Raw genomic sequence first — 21686 nt, forward strand, 5'->3', positions numbered from 1 at the left:
GCAAACCTGCCAGCTGGATCAAGGCCAGAGGGAAGAAAAAAGAAAGATTCAAGTGCAAAGAACCAATTTATCAGGAACAAATCTTAACAACCAAAAGACACACTTCTGCTGGTGTATTCTATTCATGTGCGTAATAAAACCCCAGTACAAGCTAACATAACAAAATACTCTTTAGTGGCTATCTGAAGTATCTCAGGGTAGATAATCCTCAACCGCCAGTCTCCATTTCACGTTTTCTGGCTAAATTTGGTATCTGTGAGGACAAGGAATGCTGACACTGAATAGCACAGGACTGCGCAGAGAACATCACCTTTCACTTGGCTCCGAAAGTATTTGAGCCTGACCCATGGCCTCTGGCTTCTCCAGTACTCTACACACTGGGCCAGCACATCTCACGTGTCCTCCAAATATAGCCCCCTCCTCCAGCAAAGGCTGCAACACAGGCTTCGCCCTTCCATGAGCACTGCTCTCAAACCTCCTCTTTCCTATCGCCCTACACACCTCAAAAGTGAAAAGGTGATGAACTCAACTTTGTCAGAGGTTTTGTCACTGATTTCGGAGAACAGAGGAAGAAAATAGTTGAGGAGCTGCTCTTGGTGGCTTGCCATCCCTGCGGGGCAGACTGCAGTCACACATACAAGTCACATGAGCCTGGACACGCAATAAGGCACACAACAACACACTAGGTTTGCAAAGCATGGTACTGCTATCAGCTGAATATCCTTTTAAAAAATAAAAATTAAAAAAAATTAATAAAAAAAATAAAAAGAAGGAAAAAAAAATGCAAACAAAGCCACAAAAGTCTCAAACAACACAGACCTTGGAGCTAAAAGTGTCAAATGGTACTGCTCGTGTGCAGGAACCTCAAAGCCCTCCGCAGAGCCTCAGGGCCACCAAGGCCTGGGATGCACGAAGCCAAGGAACCCAGCATGGAAGCAGTGTCCTTCTACAAAACCAGCACGATAAGCTCCACTTTTTGCCCAAAGAACATACAGAGCAAACACCAAGACTCTCTCTATATGAAGTCTCCACTGTCCTTTTGCTTACCTGGACTACTGGGTATTGGTAATCCATACAATACACACCATACATAGCCAAAGATCCTCCAGCTAAAGGCCAAATGGACACAGGACTGGAAGCTTCAAACCCGAGTCTCCGTCTTTGAGCCTTGTGGGAAGGACTCTGGCAGCCCTGCGCAGTGCTTGGCTCGGGCCTCTGGGGCCACTCAGGTTGACACTAGCTCAGCTGAAAATAAAAAGGAGCTGCCTGGCTCGGCTCAGCTCAGCCCCTCTCTTCTGGGATCCAGCAAGGCAGCACTCAACCATAGGCGGCAGAGGCTCCTAAAATTAGAAATCCCCTACTGGAAACGGCCCTGCAAGCTTCGACTGAAGGAGCGTCCTGCAACTCCCAGGCAGCAAACACGAGTGACTGCCAGGAAGAGGGGGACACAGGATCTTCGCAGCCACTGCCGCCGGGGATGGGAGGAAGCAAACAGCATTTAGGATCTGAAAAGAGCATATGTTCTGGGCTCTAGGTGCGTCAGAGGGAACACTCCCAATCCAGGACAGAGAAAAACATATGGGGCTGTTCCTCCCCCACCCCCATACCCTCCTTGCTGTCCCCGGCAGGGACAGGTGCTAGGATTAGCATAGTAAAACCCTTTGGTGTCAGAGAGGGAGGGAGAGGGGAGAAGCCACATTGGTATCTGGAGCTGAAGGGATCTCTTTCACACGGGAGTATGTGCCCGTATCGCTTAACGCCTGTCCCCCCCCTCCCCTCCGCACTTGAGGCGGGCAGGGACAGCTGCCGGAACCCGGGATGGAGGAGGGAGAAGGGGGTGCCGGGTCCAGGGATGGCCCCCACTGCCCCGACCTCGGGGGCTGCCCACTCCAGCTTCTCCCCCCCCGCCCCTCAGCTGTTCCAGTCAAACCGGGGGTGGGGAATTATCTCTGCCACAGGGGACGAGAGGGAGAAGTGAGGAGATGGGGGCAATGCTGGGCAGGGCCAGTTGTTGTGCCCGTTTTAGGAAACCCCTTCTCCCCCCCACCCCCCTCTTCCCAGGAAGGAATCCGCTCCCTGACGGACAGGGACAGATGGGCGGAGGGAGGAGGGCAGGCTCACCTCGCTGGCCCTGCTTGCCGGGAGCCTCGCCGGACGCCCAAGAGCCCGCTCCTGCCCCTCGGAAGACACTCTCAGGCACCAGGGGGGCACAGCAAGGAGGTTTCACCCATCCATCGCTCCACCGAACCGCACCCGGCAGACGCCAGCCCGAACCTGGGTTCCCAAAGAGTTAACAGACCCAAACCGCAAACGATTCCCACCATCCTCCAAAGGACAAACCCCTCCCTCCGAGGTTTCAAAAATATGGATGTTACAGTAATCGAACCCAAGAAGGGCTATCCAAATTCCTCCCCCTCCCACTTTAAATGCATAACTGGATGATTTTTTTTTTTTTGCATTTGTAATCTTTATATTTTCTGCAGTGCTGCTGTGCACCAATAAACAGCTACCTCAGCCTAGTCCTGGGGTTGCTGCCTTTCCATCGTTACTGACAATATATTCCCCCTCAGAAAGAGTTAAACAAAGAGTTAAACATCATATTTCTCTCTCTCTCTTTTTTTTTTTTTTTTTTTTAACTTAAATGAGTAGATCATTATCTAGCACGATTTGCATGCGTGGCACTTTGTAATTTAGGTAAGGGGTGCCTAATCCACAGCCCTCTGACCCACCCAGCCCAGCAGGACCGCTTCTGGCCCCTTCTCCTCGCTTTTTCTCCAAGACACCTCAGAGAAGGAGAGCGAGGAGCTGGATGAGTGCTTAGGGCAGTTGCCACCCACTCACATCATCTTTCCTTAGGGCCACGAGGCTGCATCTTCTTTACAAAAGGAGCATGGCCAATTTGGGGAGTATAAGGCTGACATTTTCTACTTTTAAAAAAGAGTAATAGAACTTTTTATAGCCATTGTTTCTCTGTGAAGATTTGCGGAGTGAGGAAAATTAATTCCCCATAAATGGAAAAGCTGCTTTGCTTCTAGATCTCTTCACTGGGGAAAAAGGATGAGGGTCCCACAATAAACTTCCACCTTGTTCTACCTTCGACCAGATTATTTTACTCAAGACCTGGACCAGCTTTTTGGCACTCACATGGTCCCTCACCTTCACAGGGCTGTTCGGCTGTCTCTCAGCACTCCTACTGAAAGCCTGGCTTCAGGGCACAGGTTGTATCTGGTTTCCTCCAAACAGCAAACACTTTTTTCCCCCCCTTCTCCTTTCTGTAACTACACGTTCAATAGGTGCCCGCCCTTCATTCTTTTGCGTAGCTCATTACGATGCACTCATGCAATTTATTATCTCCTGTAACATCTTTTTCATAAAAAGCATTAATTTATAGAAACCTGAAGTCTTTTCCATGGCCTGTTTTTGATACTCCATGTAACTGCCCCAGGTTGTAAAACCAAATCCCTAACTAAGTTAAAAACCTTACATTTCTCTCACAATCTAATTCTTGTCATTTCCAATCGGGCCCCAGGGGAATAAAATATTTCCAAATCCTCGTGCAGATGTCCTACTAGCTATAAATAACCATCAAACGGGCAAAACAAAACAAGGAGGGCGAGTAGGGAACATCACCTTTAAGCTCCTCTGTTTTTTTAACTACAGGTCCAGGTAGAACTGCCATGCTTTTAGGTTTTTGATGTAGATTTAAATACTCTGCCTTAACCAGCACTAAGATACTTGGGTGACACTTTGGTAACAAAGCATCGTGCCTCCTGTGTCCCACAGAAAGTTAAACGACAAAATATAGTTTTAAACTTGCATAGGCCACGGGGAATACAACACGACTAAACTCATTTTATTGACTAGTAATAAACTACTCCATTTTCTGCAGGTCTGGCCATAATGGTTGGTTTACTACTGCACGCTGACTTGCAACCAGTATTATTCAAATGTAAGATGGCGCTGCACTCCATAATTTTATTTAGAGCTAAAAATCCAACTCCATTACCATGCAGCCTGCTATGCACATATATTTCCAGTAACACGAGTTAGGTAACTGTTGTAAAACCATGGTCTTGCTCCTGCAAATGCTTACACATATGAATAATTTTAAAATTCCAGAAATACTAATACTGGAAAAGACCTCCTGACACACTGAATGAGATCAATTACTATCATACAATGTCATCTACTCTTTTCAGAAAATTTATCATGCTACATCTTCGAATTGGGTTCTGCAGCTACACTTCCCCAGCCAAAAGGCTGCTCTAGATCAGCACTCTTGAGCAGCTGGGATCTGTGTTTGTCTCCAGCTTAACGTTATTCCTGACCAATTTCTGTTTATTCTTTGTTCTTCTGCCAGTACCATCCTCTGGCTTAACCATATTTTCTCTTTCCCTTACAATTAACCTCCCTGATGTATCTCTCTCTCTACCCATCTAAACAAGCAGCTGTTCCACTCCAGTCACATGGCAGGCATGCTATTCCCCAACCTCTAGAAGCCCTTTCTTGCACCTGATCTAGCCTATACTCTTTTTTTTTTTTTTTTTTTTTTACTCTTTTTCCCCAGAGCAACACTCCTGATCAGTTTTGCAATTCCAGCACTAACCTGCATCTTCTCTACCCTCATTAGTACTTTCCTCTGTAGCACCACATCCAGATGCTGTAGGACCCCATCTACAGTAAGACATAGTTCTGTTAAGAAAAATGCATGTTATCAATTTAAGAAAATTGTTTCTCTTAGAAACAGATAGACTTATATGGTACAACCCTATTTTGATGAATGCGTGTTGCTTTTAATTGAATTTTTTCATTTGTCTTCAACCCTCTGATGTTTCTGTGTCAGCATACAGCAGAGGTTGGACCAACCCTCCTGTATTTACCCAGATCCTCCACCACCAGCCAGGCTATTTCATGTCCTCTTCTCCAGATACATGACAGCACACGTGATTTGATAGATTATAACTTGTATCAGATCTGCAACTTCATGAACCAGTTCTTTCACTTTCAGGAACAGGCATCACCCTTTCCCTGTCAACCCTGCTCCCCAACCCAGACTGAATGCTCTAAGGTTTTGGACATGTCCATCGTGGTTGCTCAACAGGAGGTTCATGCCCATAACTCAGCCTGCCCTGGAACCCCAAGATCACCTCTACCCTTGAGAATAAGAAAAAAAGAGATGTTCGATTCCATTAACACAACATGAGTATCCTCATTAACTACGCTATCACCAGCACCACATCTTCCCTTCTCTCTAATTGCATTTTGAGAAACTATCACTCATTTCATTTGCAACACCTCTAAGGTTTAACACAGCCTAATTTTTGGCAGTTCTTGTTTTAGTCCTATTGACTTTAAAAGGAACAGCAATCTCTGCTGAACAACTATCCTTTGTAAATCTTTTTGTACCCAACAGCCTTTATAAGGTGATTATGCCTCTATTTCATCTGGAGCTTCTTTGTACAAGTTTTTTTTCCTTCACTTACATAATCAAGAATTTTTATCCAAAGTACTTCTAACAAAACAACCATCAAACAAAAAATAGAAAACAAATAACCCCAGACACTTCTACATTCAAGCCTGAGTTTCCAATCCATTTAACTGACTTCATTAAATATTTTATTTCATATATCCCAGCTTGTATTACAGCCACCTCATCAAAGGTGAGGACATGAAGGCTTCTAAATAGCTTATTTTCCTGTAATAGTCGTAGCACCAATAATTTACTCACTGTCTCAAAAACAGGTGATGATGCTACAGTGATGAAATCTTTTGACCCTATTAGTATTAGCAACATTTGTTCTCCAAGCTATATTTGAGAAATTAAAGTTTCTCATACTAGTATTTATCTTTCTAATGGTACTGTGAATAATATAATTTCAGAGCCCCAAGTTTGTATACGATTCCAATCCTATGAGGGATTACAGCAGACTCACAGTACTCCCTCTGAGACCTCTTTTACCATTCTTCCCCACAGCAATTTTGACCAGAAACAGATCCTGTGTTATCAGTATTACTCTCCTTTACAGTCTACTGCATAGAATACAGCCTATCACCTTCTACATCTACCCTATCTGAACCACACATAACCTTGAATACATGTTAAAACCATGATTACTATTCTTGCAGATTGATATTATCCCTGTAATATCCAGTTCCATGTTCTGCACCAGTAGCTCTAGTTCCTCTACTTGTTATTTCTAATGCCAGGAGCCTGAAAAAAAAACCAACCCTGATGTGTTTGTGCATTTACCGATCACAGAGCTCCTAGCTCCCTCAAGTAAAAGTATCATCCATCTAGTTACCACTGAATTTCATTAATATTTTCATGACATTGCATTTTATTATTTTCCATCTCCTACCTACCCATCACTTTGCCTAGAGATACTGTTTTACATGCTACTGTAGCAGCATTTATCTAATTTTCCTCTTTCTGTGTACTAAGCAAAGCATGGAGATTACACAAGTTTTTCACGTTCTCAAAACCCAGTATTTTGCTTCACCTACACTGCTCTCTTTGATGTCTGCAGACTGACAAGCATTTTTGGAAAATGCAAGACCACAGCCCTGGGCTTTGCTTTGCCTGCTTTCTTCTGACTACGTATAGGAAGCATGCTAAGTAACAATTACAACTATAAAACCATAAACTAGCCATAGTCTTTCTACACTTGAAGTGCATCCATAGTAATTCCAGACTTTTTTTTTTTTTTTTTTTTAATTGCTAAAAACTGATACTGTGGGGACACAGCTATACAGCATGGAGTCTGAGATATTTCCATGCTGCAGTTATTACATCACATTGATCTTTACTAAGGAAATTACACCAACAGTTTCATTTTATAAACTGAATTTATAAAATCTTTAGTATAATTCTCTGTTCTCCAGACAAATCAATCCAAGCCTTATCTAGTTACTCCCACTAAAAAGCTCTTACCTCTGCTGATTCTAACTCTTCATCGCTAGAAGCCTGGCTGATGCTCTTCCTCTCACCCACCAAAAATGGCATCTTTAACAATTAGCCAATCACTACATCTGCTAAACTGGGTCATCAGGGATCTGATGAGCAGCTTACAATATGTCTCTGCTTTTTAAAGACTGATGTAAATGTAGGATACATGCCAGCAAGCAAGGATGCATTTTCTGGCTGGGTATGTACTGATTTCCATAGCAGCTAAATAGATCAAGCAGCTCAGCCAGCTCATACCGGTGTTAGACAAACAGCACACAGCACCAAGATTACATCTTTCAATCTGCAAGAGATTCTCATTTTGCACTGAAGTCCCATGTCCTGAAAACGAGGGCAGCTTTTGCTCATTCCAGGTGAGAACATATATGTGCTGAAAAGTCAGCATTCCACTACAGGGCTGCATTTTTAGGCTGTATTACTTGTTTGGTTTGAATAGGTGTAATATTTTTTTATTAAAAAGCTGCGTGATTTTCTTTTCTTCCTAGTTTTAATACAACCAATGATGGAAACATTATACATGCTCTAGTTGTTATTTTGACCCTGAAATCATTAGAGATTTAAGTGGGGAGGACATAAATGTAACGAGAGCATGTAAAGGAAAGCTCAATATTCCAAAATGGCAAGCAGAAGCAAGGATGATGACAAACAGGTGACTGCATAAATTGATGTTTTCCATCACATTCCAGAAACTTGAGAGTTTTACTTGGATGTCTCCATCTCAAGAGCAAGAAGATCTGGTGGTGGATCAGCTATGCGATTAACTCAGCATCAAGCCAGTGCACTCTCTGCGAATGAAACATGTCAAGCATGCAAATGCTGAAGATCAGGAATGAGATGCATTAAGCAGAAATTGAACCAACAGTTCTAGGGGATGTGGAACAGCAGCAGAAGCAAACAAGCATTTTGGATAAGTGTAATAAGGACATCACAGGAAAGAATTTGAATATGTAGGTAACGCTACAGGAACCACTGCTTGCCTGAACCCAGTCTGATTAGTTAGTGCTACTGATTCCTTGTGTTCATTAGCATTAATGTTCCTAAAATACATAAGCACAAACAAAATTACCAAAAATATTCTTTCAACCCAAGGAAACTAAAATCCATCTGGCAAAAGGCCTAAGAAGCCCAAAGCTAAAGAAAGCAGCAAACACCAGGTTATGTATAGCGGAGAAACACAACCCCATCATGCTCAGTGCTCCTATCAAGGAAATACCACAGGTAGACAATGAAACCTCAGACATTTAACAGGCCAATTTTCATAGATAAAATTCACAAACTGAAGAAAATTTAAGACAGAAAAATCCTAAAGACAGTATTCAATAAAATGGGAGCTCTGAAATAGCACCTGGTCATGTCCCTTCCCCTCAGAATGCTGGAGATCTCCCTTTTCTATCTTCTTCTGTGACACAACCTCCATTCACAGGGGAACTTACTTCCAAGTATGGAGTTTGCATCTGCCTCTAAACACTCTCCAACCAAGACCTATAGTCCTGAAACTGATCTAAAGGGGCTTAATAGCTAGGCACCTTGCACACTTTAAACTATAGACATAAAGATACTTGCATCCTGTTATTGCCATGTGCTCTTCACTGCATCATCTACACATAGCTATTAAATTATTTATGGTTTGTCTAGACTGGAAAACTATCAGTTTTAAAGCACAACTAGAAATACACAACATAGAAGGACAGGTTAGAAATAAAAATAATTATTTGTTAAGTATCGGTTATTTTCAAAGCCTCAACAAACTCTGCTTTAGAGAATGACACGGAAAATGGAGGCAGAGCAAGGATACTGTGTCAGTCTGCTATAGCAGCACATCACAAAACCTTTGTTTGCTGGACAGCTGGGGTTTTCTGTTTTGTCAAGCTGTCCAAGTAGAACAGTATCGTGAGCAAACTCCAGAAACCTGCAGACACAAACAAGACTCGTGAAATCCTAAGCCTGGATCTTCCTCAACCAGAAGCCAAGCTCCCTGAATACTCGATCTATGCAGTCGAGGCTGTCAAGAAAAAACAAGGCTCTTGGTGAAACTGCAGGAAAGTCTTTACTCTTGATGCTGAAGTTAGATCTGTGTAGGCAGAATCTTCTTGAAGTTGGAAGTACAGATCCTGCCCACGCAACTTCAGCTGACGGACAAGGACTCGGAGTCAATTCAGGCAAAACTCAAATTGCCCAAAGCCTGTCTCTGAAATTATTACAAAGGAAAAATCTAAGGCAGCGATGAACACACATCTAAAGTTTAAAAAAAATCCTCTGTCAAAAGACTGTGCTCCCAGAACCGAGGTTTTATGCACAATGCTTGCTAAAGAGCTGGCTCCCAAGAAGGCAGCTTTAACACAACAGTAACTCACAAAAATATATTGGTGATTAAGTTGCAAAATAAAGCTGGCAGCAATCTGGATATACTAGCAGCATATATAAAACATACAACTTCAACCTTCATTTCTACCTCAGCCCATCACATGCATTACAAAACAGGTTTTAATTATGCTATCTTGAGAAAACTCCAGCACACTTGAGTACAAAATGTGACAAGTCCAAAAGGATCTTCTAAAACCAGACAGGCTCCACTGCCTCAGTTACTACCAGACACACAGTATAAAGGGGAAAAAGAAAGTATACACAGATTTTCCAGAAAAAAAAACCATCCCTGTGTTGGGCCTGGGCCTTCTTTCAAGGAGAACTCTTAAGTGCTTGGCACTGCTTCAGGAAGAAAATAAGTGTACTTTTGGGCTAAGCCATTTGGCAAAGGTGATCGCAGCACAGCTTTCTTTTGGGACCACTTGTATATGCACTGATCTTGCTAAAGCAACATGTCCATTAGAATGCTTTTTGCCTGTTCCACAGCAAACAAAAAGGTGTCCAGACTTCAACATCAAAGAGGAGAAGTTCTCTCTTGGTCGTTTAGATAATACATGACAACCACACTGCCTTTCTGTATTCCTTTGGGGGGCTGTAGAGAAAGGGGACACAAAGAATAGAGCAGACACAGTTTTCCTTCATTGCAAAGGCTACTAGATCTATCGTCTAGTTCCAGAAATGGAAAGAAAAGCTTTGCCCATTTTGTCTCTCATATTCCCACTTGATTTTTCACTTCACAAGCAGCAGCAGTTCAATTAGGCAGTCTTTAAGGGGACAACTTCTATACCTAGACGGTTAACAGGGAGATGCAAAAGAGAAAGACTTGACTCTTCTACAAAATACAGCAGATTAAGCCTGAGAGTTTCTTCAGATCTACGCTAAGCCTACAAAAATTAAGGTTAATTCCTTAATTAAAGAACTTTCTTCCTTAGAAGAAATATTATTAAAAGTCACCAGATGGTAGTACAGTGACTCTCACCAAGTATTTTTAATTGAATGAATCACAAGCTAGGGCTGGGCCAGGCAGGTGATTTCCCCCGTAGCGTTAAGTATAGCTACGCCGTTACCTCAGCCCCACCATCCAATCACCACAGGGCCATTGGCAGTGCCATGCGTGTTCCCAGTCCCTTGGAAACGTTTGTGGGATAAACCACTTTCACCAAGGGTGCGAGCTAACGTGTTTTACCTTGCCTTTGCCTGGGGTGAAGGGAGCACATGATCAGCTATGGCAGGGCATTTCAGTACGTGGCTGTGCCTTACTCATCTACCTGAGCGCTTGCTCCCTAACGGAGATGGTTTTGGCGTGGATTTTCCTCCCCACCTCACCTCCTGGCTTATCAAATTGCTTCCACATGACCAACTAAAATAGAAAAAGGTACTTGTTCCAAGTTAAAGAGTGTCCACACAATAAATTACACTGGTATCGACATTAATGTATCCCCACCCTAGAGCAGTATGGCTTCCCAGATACACAAACAAAAGCAGAATTTGGGGGAAAGGTTTTCTTGGGCAGCATTTTCTTCTTCTGACACAGGAGCAAAGGCATTCCCTGCCCAACATGGTTCAACTAGAATAGCAGAGAAGCTGCCCATACACTGGGGCAAGCAAGAGACAAAATATGTCAAACGTACTAAATTAAACTCTTAATTGAATAAAATTAAAAGAGAAATAAACAGGCAGCACAGGCTACATGAGGTATCTGAGTCTGAGACCACATTAGTGGCAGGAACTGAGGAATTGGAGAACATCATGCAGGCAGGACCTTTAGCTGCTGCAGCATCAGATCACCAAATAATTCTCAGGAAATCATCTGGGAACAGTTTCAGGGTGGCGCTATGCAGAATATGACACCTTCAGTGTAAATCTGCAAAGACAACTGCATGACAGAAGAGTGAAATCTGTCCATTAATTTCCGTAGGCCTCGGTTCAAAATCTTGCGCAACAACTGAGCTTTAGGTGATGAATTCTGCTTTTTCCCTCTTCCCATTTAAAATAAAAATTAAAAAAAAAAAACCCAAACAAACTCTCAAAAAAGATTCAACAACACAGTATCAAAAGTGCTGTAGTTAAGAGTTCGGTGCATTTGCTGAGTGCACAGAAAGGATCCAGAAATAGCACGAAAAGTTGAGGTTTGGCAAGAACAATGCAGTTTACCCTGAAAGAGGAAAGTCATACAGGCTAAATGAATGGTGACAGCACCAAGTCATAGTTTACTGTAGGGAGTAACCCCAGGGACTACTCTTGTTGGGGCAGAGGTGCTAGTTACTGCTGAGTCCCTCAGAAGAGGTATGTTGAGGCTATGCCAGCCCTTCAGCAAGAAGTACTCCTCATATCACTTTCTGCTTCGGATTAAAGACAAAAATAGCAAAAGGCAGCAACCATCTAGGTCCTGGTTGGTTGGTTGGCTTTGAAACCTACCTATTTCTGAGAAAGAAGAAGTTATCAAAATTCTGGAAAGAGTATTTCTTCTCACCAAGTCCCAAGATGGGAGCACAGGGTCCACTATGGGCACATAAGTTAACTGCTACCCACACTTCTCCCCAAGAGGACAGAATAAAGCCTGACACTGCTCAGTGCAAAGCCCTTTTCTGCAGATTAGCTTCAACTCTCAGCAAGCTCTAACACAAACCACAGCAGCCAAAATCCCTGGACAACAATCACCAAGAGCTTTCTCCAGTTCCACCATCTGCAGAGTCAAGATACCTGCTCTTTTCAGCAACTTCTGTGACCTCTACAAAAAAATTCACACATGTTCATTAACCCAATTTGCCACTATCTGCATCCTCTGTCCCAAAACCAGGAAGCCATAAAGATGGTTTCCTGTCTCCCATGAAAACCCTTATCTCTGTTTTCTGTCACTATCAAGCAATCACCACCAAAGGCTTGAATCGTGTTTTCTGCACTTGCCTCCAGTTACTCTGCAGTGGGGTTGCTCTCACTTCATGGTAACAGGACTACCAATGCAAAAATTAACTACAACCCCTCTGCATTATCAGCAGCACTCAAACTTCAGCTGCTAAGGCTTTATGAGTCTCCTAGCATGAATTTAAAAGAACCACTTATCTCAGGCTAGAGACTCACGCATAGGCCAGAGTTAATGTAGGGCAATACTTCAGCTGCATCTTGAGCTCACATTGTAGTGAAGCAAAAGCTGCAACTTCAAGCTCTGAAGGGGCACAGCAGGCACACCTCCTGCAACTGCTCTGAATTAGATAGCTTCTGAAAAACTTGTATGAATCTTGAAAATCTATTACAGCTTTACAGTCTGCAACTGAACTGCTTTAGCCAGCAGCTGAGCTGCAGCAATCTCTTTCATATACATTACCAGGTCCTCAGTACTGTCCTGGGAATGAGACCCTTTTCTTCAGCAGAGAAAAGTGGTAGATGCACAAATGCTTTAGCAGGAAACAAACTTCAGAATGGCACATTGCCAAAGGCAGCTCTGGGCAAAATGAAGAAAAACACCACTGCCACCCCACTGCCCCAGATTGTCTGCAACAGAACAGGAAAATATGTAACCACCATCAAGATGAAAACAAAGAAAATGACAGCCGTATCAAAAAGCCCACCACGCTTTCTGCACATTGTGTTCCTGACTTACCTTCTTTACAATTATGGGCCAGATCTAATAACAGCCCCTAGAAATCCAGCTGTCACATTTTGATAGTTCACTGATTGCCCACAGAGATCTAATTACCTTGGCCAGTCCACATGCCTAAAACCTCACGTGGGCATGACCATTCCTCAGCCTCACCCTGCCAGAGGTCTGTAGAGTGGAAGCAACAGCAATGCTAGGATGATCAGATGATTTTTGGAGCCACCAAGGTCAAAGTATAGGGACAAGAAGAAGGGAAACAGCTGCTTTAGAGGTAAAGACAACAGAATGCTTAAAATAATTAAACGAACTAATGAGCCATAGCTGGCAAAGGAACCACACACAGGTCAAGGAAGATACAATTCCTTGTTGGGGGGGAAGAGGTGAAGAAGGGGAGAAGCTCTCCCATGTCGGGGCAGCTGTTAAGCAAGTTAGCAGCTCCATAGCAGAGAAAGGGACATATGAAGAGAAGAGGCGATTTATTCTAGAGTTTCAGGACTAGAAAAAGCAGCAGAGGATGAACAAAAAGCTAATGTCTGTGGTGGATCCAAACAGGAGACCGGGGTGGGACGGCAATGCCACAGGGTTTGTTTTATTATTGGGTTTGTTTGTTTTAAAAGGAAGTTAATAGAAAAACAGCAGCAGCCTAAAATGCTCCAAGCATACAGCCTGCCACTCCTCCTAGGTTATGACAAAAATATCCCACCCCGTCACGAGAAGGGCTTCTTGGGATCGAGCAGCCCTCCGACTCTTCACCCCTGATTTGGGGGCGGAGGGGGTTCCCATATCAGCGGCTCAGCAGCACGGAGCTCCCTGCGCGGGCACCGGCCGCCTGCCCAATTCAGACCTGTAATCTCCCTCGACTTTGATTTAATGCAGCAATTACTGGTAATGTGGTTTGAAGGAGATAAATGCCCAGTACAGGGCTGGCTGGCACTGACGCTCATTCCGCTCATGATGCGAGAACAGTTTTAATTAAAATCCCCTTTATGATAAAGGAGCTGCTTGACTGGATGTTTCTGTGCAGCCCTGATACGGAGACTCCTCCAAAGCGGATTAGAAATCAAAGTTTCCCCCTTCTTGCTACTGGCAACACATAAAAATAGGGAACACAGTCACCATGTCACCCCTCTGCAATTTCCTTAACCCTAGAACTGCTGGGAGAATGCCCACGTTTTCTTAAAAGCAACTGCAACCTCTTGTCACAGCTCTAAGTGTTTTCCAAAAGCTAAGCAGCGGGGCTCCTTTAATTAGAATAAACGCATCCAGAGAGCTCATCCTCCATAATCCAAAATCAGTCTCCCTTCCCTCTGCTTTAAAAGGGAATCGGCTTGGCTGCTTGTATGACAGACCCATCCCTACAGCCTGCATCGTGGCAAGGAGGGAAATCAGACCCATGGTGCTCTGGCAAGGACAGTAATAAGTTGGGATCTGGCTGAAAGGCTGGAAAAGCAAGCAGAAGCCTCTGCTGGATGAGGCAGAGCAGCACAGTAGGGGAAGAGGGAAGGAGCAGCACTGCAAGAGAGAGGCATAAAATTTGGCAGAGCAGTAAGGATCCCAGCACAGACATGTTTCAGAAATGATCTGTCAGCTCTTGATCGAGTTACAGAAAATGCAGGTGCAATTTTGGGTTGGTTTTCTTCTTTACAGTATAGGAAATACCAGAGATGAATACATAAAGCACAGCTAGTTTCTATTATTGCAAGTGCCAGGAGCAGATTGTCACAGTGAGAAATTGGCCTTGTGCATTACACAGAAAAGGCAGCACTGGGTATGGCAGCCTGCAGACAGTGCAATGTGAAGATAAAAAGCCTCAAGTCTGAATGTGCATTATTCCTCTCCTTAAGCCACCGAACACAAGTAAACATAAAAAGGCTGATTTAAGCAGCTGAATTTCCCTGTGACCTTCAGAATATATCTGTGGACCATGGGACTGTCCAAGCCTTCTCCTGGGATGCCTCCCTCCTTTTCAGTCTTTTCCTCATCATCCTAGGAGTGCTCCATGCTGCCTGAAACTGCCTTCTCCGCCAATGCCAGTTAATGGAATTCAGCTCTAGAAAACCTTTTCCTTTCAAGTTTCTTTCTAATTTCGAAGTGGCTCTCATGTTCCCTGATTCCCCATCCTTTGCAGACAGCACAAAATAAAACAACAGTTAAAAAAAATAATAAAATAAAAAAAAAATCCTGAACAGAACCAAGAGGGATTTGGCACAACAGCATGACCAGTTTACTCCACAGGAATCTGAGGCAGCAAACATCAGACCACCAAAAGCTGATGTGGCACAACTGCAATTGTAAAACCAGACTTCAGGAGCACCTTTCTCTTCAACGGGATGAACAAAGGGTAAAAACACCAGGTCAGAGACAGCAACATGAAGATTTAATGTGGTTTTGCTGGTCCACAAGGGAAAAAAAGAAACCAAAGAAGGCCTGGTATAATTAACAAGATTAAAGGGGGATTTAGGATCAGGACAGAAAAGCAACGGACCAGATTGATCCTTACAGGATTAAAGCTGGAATCCTACTAAGAGTCCAGTGGTTGAGATCAACGCAATGTAATGGGATTAAATCAACATCAGCTTTTGTTTTTACACAGCTGAACCCCCAGCACCCATGCTTTTACCACTTCAAATAAGCAGTGGAAAAGGTTGACTGGTACCCACAAACAACCCATGTGCAGGTTGGCCAGTAAACTTCCCCCTCCAGTCCTCTTAGGGCAGGGGAGCAATAGGTACCACTACTTTCAGAAACAAGTAGCAGGGGGAAAAAAATGTGGTTTATAACAAATTGTCGAAACAGCCAAGAAAACTGAGGATTTACCGAAGTCTGTATTCCAACCCAGCTCTAAATTAACTGGTATCAAGTGTGCTGGGATCACCTCAGAACTGATGGATGGGAAAGCCAGGAGGACAGTTCCAGCTGCATTCAGACATGCTGCCGACAGGCAATTGGATTTTGATATTGTCTCTTGCTGGAGAGGAACAAAGGACGCAGTATACTCTGTGGAACATATCAGCAAACACATTTAAGACAAATTGTCACATGTCCCTATTGCACAACAATATCCAAGAATTACAAAAGTGAGAAAAGCCTCTTTCAGCATGTATCATTTGCATTACAGCTGGTGCAACACATGCAGGCCAGCTGCACCTCTATTCCCCTGCCCCAAAGTTTCCAATGCTTGCTGGTAATATGAGTTGGTAGCAGGGGGGAGGGAAGGAGGGAAACAGGACCAGGCACTCAGTTCTTTCTAGATATGTATACTATTTTTAAAGTTTTTATTCCCGTAGGAGAGAAGAACATGCATGTTTAAATGAGAGGGTATCCATCACCACCCTGCTTGCCTGAAGAGGGAAGGGGTGTTTATCGCACACCTGTTCGCAACAGCTAAACAGCTGCATTAAAGAACAATACTCCCCAGGCAAGGAAAAAGCATTAAGGCATCTCATATTTCTACAGCACTTCTGAGTCCTTAAGTCTTACACCGCATACATTGCAGCAATGTTTGTCCACTTTTCAATGGATGCTATATTGCAGCAGAAGAAAAATTTCCCCGGCACCAAAATTTTAAAATGCAGACACTGCGCATATCTTAAAAGATGCCACAATCCACAGCCTCACCTAATGCTGAATGTGCTTCTTTTCAGTTGGTTGGACCAAAAAAAGTAATTGATATTCACCGCTTCTCCTCGCTCAAGCAGCAAATCTCAGTGTAATAAATGGATGGTGGGGGGGAAATAGCTGAAATTACTGCAGGATCCAAAAGGCCTGCTCACAAAGCTGCTCTGCTGCATTACCCAGACAGTCCTGATGGAGCTATGTAGCCCGAATAGGCTCTGCCCCCTTCCCAAGAGGCAGCATCTTTACTCAGAAGGGTTCTCCATCCAAAAGACACATCATGGATGCAAGCAGACATCACCGTAATGACTGAGTGGGGGGACAAAAAAGGAGGCTGCTACAAGAGAAACGAAAAGTTGAAAAATAGCAACAAGCAGATCACACTACACACTATTTATTTTCTAGCCACGTATGTGTATTCAAATTTCAGCATTTTTCTGCATTTAAACTTTGCTTCAACACTAGATGATTTATAATTTATTTTAAAAGTAGAGTTTTTCATCTTAGTGCCATCTCCTTATAACAGGATGAATAATAAAGCCTAAGAATATCTAAAAATATTGTCATCTGGTCAAAATATTTTCACATCTTCGTTGTCCTAACATTCAAGATTCAATTAAGAGTATTGTGTGGGGGACAGCATGTTTCATTAGAGGCAGAATAAAACTAACTGCATTTGCCCTGGATTCATCTACAAACCCAAGAACCATCAAGTAAAATATGAGCCAGGCCATTGTGCAGGCAGTATATTAGTCATGACACGTAGGACTCTGAGAACAATGAAAACTAAATTTAAGGGACAGATGAGGGAAACTTAATTACTTGTTTAAGCTTCTTCACAGCTTTCAGGAATCTTTTAACACTTTCAGCAAAAGAATTTAGTGCTGGAGGGCACAAAGCACATCCCTCGATTGATTTCAGAGAGTACCATCCAGAGCTGCAGTACTGTGGATAAGGGCTGCAGAACCTCCTCCAAACTAACAAGTCCCTAAAGAAAACATTTTATCTGCCCCCACAACCTGATTCAAACTCCTGCTGTACCCAGCAGCCCTCACTGAAGGATGAAGGGATCTCTTCCAGCTAACTGCGCAAGCCATCCAACCATTCTTTTTGGTCAAGTACACACACATCCACGGTTGATACCCTAGCGACTGCTAAGAGCTGTAAGAAAAAAAAGCCATCCAAATTCAGATCCACTCAAAGACCTTTCCTATACCATCACCATAACCTTGGGGTTAGGGCATAGGAAAAGTTCTGGAGCTGCTGGAAGCACGAGTTGCAAATAAGCACCATAGGAAGTGCTGGAAACACAGATGTTCAGCCTCGAATTGCTACTATCTGTACCCTTCTCCTCAAGCTTTCAGCTGGAAATCAGGAAGGCTGAGGTTTACTCTCTTCTTATTTATTTTCTTACGGTTTGTTCTCTTCCTTCCAAGATAAACAGGCTGTTTTGTGAAAAACTAAATTAAACAGGACCCAGTCCCTGTCAGTCTCCCAAGACTTGGACAGGCTTACAGCAAACAGAGTCCCCTGCGTTCATCGCTGTTTGGACAGGTGGGAATAGAGTAGAGACAGGCAGAGGAGCCACTGGAGAAATTCACACTGACTCAGGCAGCCTACACTGCTCTAGTGCTTTTGTTTAGACTCATCAAGGAAGTAAATTCCTGAATGTGATGGCAATGTGTTAGACGCTGATTTTACCTGTTTTTATATTAATCAAATGTAGCCTACAGACAAGATGCACCTGACTCTGACTCTCCCTTCTCTGAAGCCAGCACCTTAATTTGAAATGCCTTCACTTTTTGAACCGCACCGGGCTTTCTTGTCTCAGTAATGACCTTGGCATCTTCCAGGATTACAGGCTTGCAGGAACACAGAACTGGAAAAGATCACCTGGATTATCAGTCTAGTCACTAATAACACAGGCAGTCGCATTATATAATCTCTTCCATAGACTCTTCTTTCTTTGTTTCCCAAATCTCCAAAGGCTGGATAAAACCCTAGATGCAAACAGATGCAAGTTGCTTTGTCATATTAACCTCCAGGGTAACACAACCCAGACAACCCCAAACCAGCTGTGCACGGAGCAGTTTGGGTGTGGAAGCAGTATAACCATGTTCACAAGGTGTTGCACCAGAGCTAATAAACCTTATCAAGCAGCACAACTCCTTATCTCAGTTGCAGTGATGGGCAAACCTAACTATATTACTTCTCGATTCAAGCTGCTACATATGCATGCCACAGTATGGGATGTCAGGGACTTGCAGGGCTGGGGAATCAGCTTACAGGCTACTATACTAGCTCAGGGATCTTTGCATGAGCTTCATTTTATTATCTTCCAGGGCTCTCCTGCTCTGGAGCAGGAATCCAGAACTGGTGTTTATATAACTACAAAGTGCCCTATACCATCTTCACAGAAATTCACCCACACCTGACCTCTAAGATGCACTCAGGAAAACCTTCCTGCACCCTCACAGCCACAGCCTCCCACAGGCTACCACCTCTTAAGCTTTTTTAGCATCGACCACACTAGGTGAGCACCTTTCACACACAGCAGCTGTGCACTCTCCATCCTGTCAGAGCTCCAGTTGATGGCTGACGTGTTTATTTGCCATTCCTACCAAACAGGTTCCAGCCAAAGGCCTAAAGGCACAGCCAGACTTCCCCAGCAATAGCTGCCCCAGGCTTGGCACCAGAACAGAGCAGGGAGGCCGTTTTCCTTGGATAGCCACTTGCTCTGCTGCTATCAAACACATGCTTTGAAAGGCACACCATAATGACCACAATTTTCACTGGCAGTAGCTACCTCTCATGAAAAAGACCAAATAAGAGAAAGACACGGTGTGAGGAAGAGCTCAGACCTAAGTTTGGCAGCAGAGTTGGGCTTCCAGTCCCTTGATGGGAAAGATGATGAGCTCAGAGCCTAGAGGGAAAAATTGTTCCGGTGAATGCAAAGAGAGGCTTTTAAGTGACAAAAAATAGGTAAAAAGCAGGTCAGGAAGAAAACAAACAAACAAACAAACAAATGTTTCAAAATTAGTTTGGCAAGCTTACTAGCACTGTTCTTGCTTGTATGGTAGATAATTAGTAGGTATAGGTAAGATCTTCACTTTCACAGGTCTCTAGTGAAAGAAATCATTTCTAGTTGCAATAGGCAGCCAGCCTCTCACAAACACTCAGCATGTGCTCTGTACATGGCTGCGAGAAATGAGGAAATTATCTATACCCACTATAATATGAGATCAGAGCGATGAATCCAGTGCTTTCCTACCAGAAGCCTAGCAACAGCATGGACCTTCCCTACCTTGGTCCCTCCTGCCTTTGATAGTTTCATCTGTCTTTGAGCACAGGAGAAGGATGGTTGATAAATTGCTTTCTAGGGCTACTGCCCCTTCCTTTCAACCTTTCTTGTAACAACAGACCTCCAACAAGGCAACATTCATACATGCAACTCTCAGAACACATCATGCTCTTCAGAAAATACTTGGAATGAAATGACTCTAGATTGTATCTTATGACTCACAGTACAGAAAGATTCATCTGCTCATAAATGAAAAAAATAGGGCTTTCTTATCCAGAAAAGGGCTGAACAGCTTTCCCACACTCAAACCACCCTCCTGGATGTCACCAGCAGAACACTTGCACCCATATAGCTGATACATATCTCCCTCTGAGCAAAGACCCTCCTGCCTTTGTAGCCCAAATTACCCCATGTCCCATCCAGAGAACTGAGAACTAGGAGTCATGTTGAGCAATTCAGGAGCCCAAATAGCTGCAGGCAAACAGAGATGAGTGAGAGAAAAGAAAAAAGGTAAATTTAGATGGTCTTCTACAAACCAAATTCTACTGTCTGCAAAACCAGAATTCCTATATGCACCTGCTATACGTCAGGCAAAGTATCTATCTTGAGTTTCAAGACTATCAGACGTATGCACTCAAATGGGCTGCAACATCAGAAAGACTCTGCTTCAGAATGACTTTATACAACTGCATCCTACACAACAAAAGTGTTAAGATAAATAGTCTCTCGATATTTAATGGCACAGTTACTCTGCCGCCTTCACTTCCCTCACAATGCCAAGCATTAGGTCACCGTGACTGATATTTTAAGTTTCCCACTCTCCAGCTCTCCACAGCCCACAATCCCCTGCAGTTTACAAGGCCCTCATTTAAGAGTATCCTGCAACAAGTTTCACCTCAGGGAATACAGATCAGCAAGGAGGAATGTCAGTCTGAACCAAGGCTGCACCACGTCACTTCAGAGACAGCATTATAATCAGGGACTGTGAAGTTGCAGGTAACCTGCACTTTTGGGTTCAGTATCCCTACCATACTACAGCCACACAGAAAGGCACGTTCTCCTTTTTATTTTATTATTTGTCAAATGTGACAGCATTCAGTGTTGCACAATCTCTTTAAGGAAGATAATTCTGTAACGTGCACCCCTGAGGGGGGCGGTTATGGTTGCTGTGGGAACCTTAATTCTGGATTTCAGGACTTGCATATTTAAAACCTCATATTTAACATTGAATTAATGTAGCTTCATGCACTGAATTAAGGAATGACTCAGTACAAATCTCCATGCATCTACTGAAGTCCTGATGTTCCAAGGACAAGAGGCACAGAACAGGAAAAACACAGCACAGGAAACAAGGGAATGGGGGACCAGTGAAGAGGAAAGCAAGAAATCTCCACAGCTGAGACACAGCATACCCCACACCAAACCAGATCTGTCACCTGAGGCTCCTCGTTGTCACTACTAAAGGTTACACAGCCCATCAGGATAAAAAGAGCTTCAAACAGAAATACAAATGGGCACAGAGGTAAAGATTCCTGAAAGGACTGAGGAGAGGGGAAGTTTCTCCGAAAGTAATAGGGTAACCTGTACTGAGAAGGGGAAGATCATATCCTGATAGCACAAATTCACTAATTTTTTATAATTATTATGGCACAATGCCTGGATAATGCCCTTAAACCCCCTTCAGCTATTCAAGTATTATTTTCCACAACCCTCTTAAGTTTAACTACAACGCAAGCACAGCAATGGCGCTGCCCAAAGTTTAGGGCGAAAGCAGCAGCCCATGGAGTGGTCCTTGGCTTTCATCTACCAGCAAGCACCCCAAAACACAACCCCCTCTTAAGACT

General features: G+C 43.5%; 1 protein-coding gene across 28 annotated transcripts in view; it reads right to left on the bottom strand.

The window, feature by feature from the left end:
* The window catches only part of RBFOX2 (RNA binding fox-1 homolog 2), a 174451-nt gene that overhangs the window by 90877 nt on the left and 61888 nt on the right, over nt 1-21686 (bottom strand). The window contains exon 1 of one of the 28 annotated variants that reach the window (XM_071729666.1): nt 1048-1399. The exons of the other annotated variants lie outside the window; for them this stretch is intronic. Within the exon in view, the coding sequence (XP_071585767.1) occupies nt 1048-1092 (45 nt within the window). The 5' untranslated portion in view covers nt 1093-1399. Of the gene's footprint in view, nt 1-1047; nt 1400-21686 lie in introns of those variants that run through there. 28 annotated transcript variants of the gene reach the window in all.

The sequence above is a fragment of the Heliangelus exortis genome, chromosome 1 (assembly GCF_036169615.1).
Source record: "Heliangelus exortis chromosome 1, bHelExo1.hap1, whole genome shotgun sequence".
NCBI classification, from domain to species: domain Eukaryota; kingdom Metazoa; phylum Chordata; class Aves; order Apodiformes; family Trochilidae; genus Heliangelus; species Heliangelus exortis.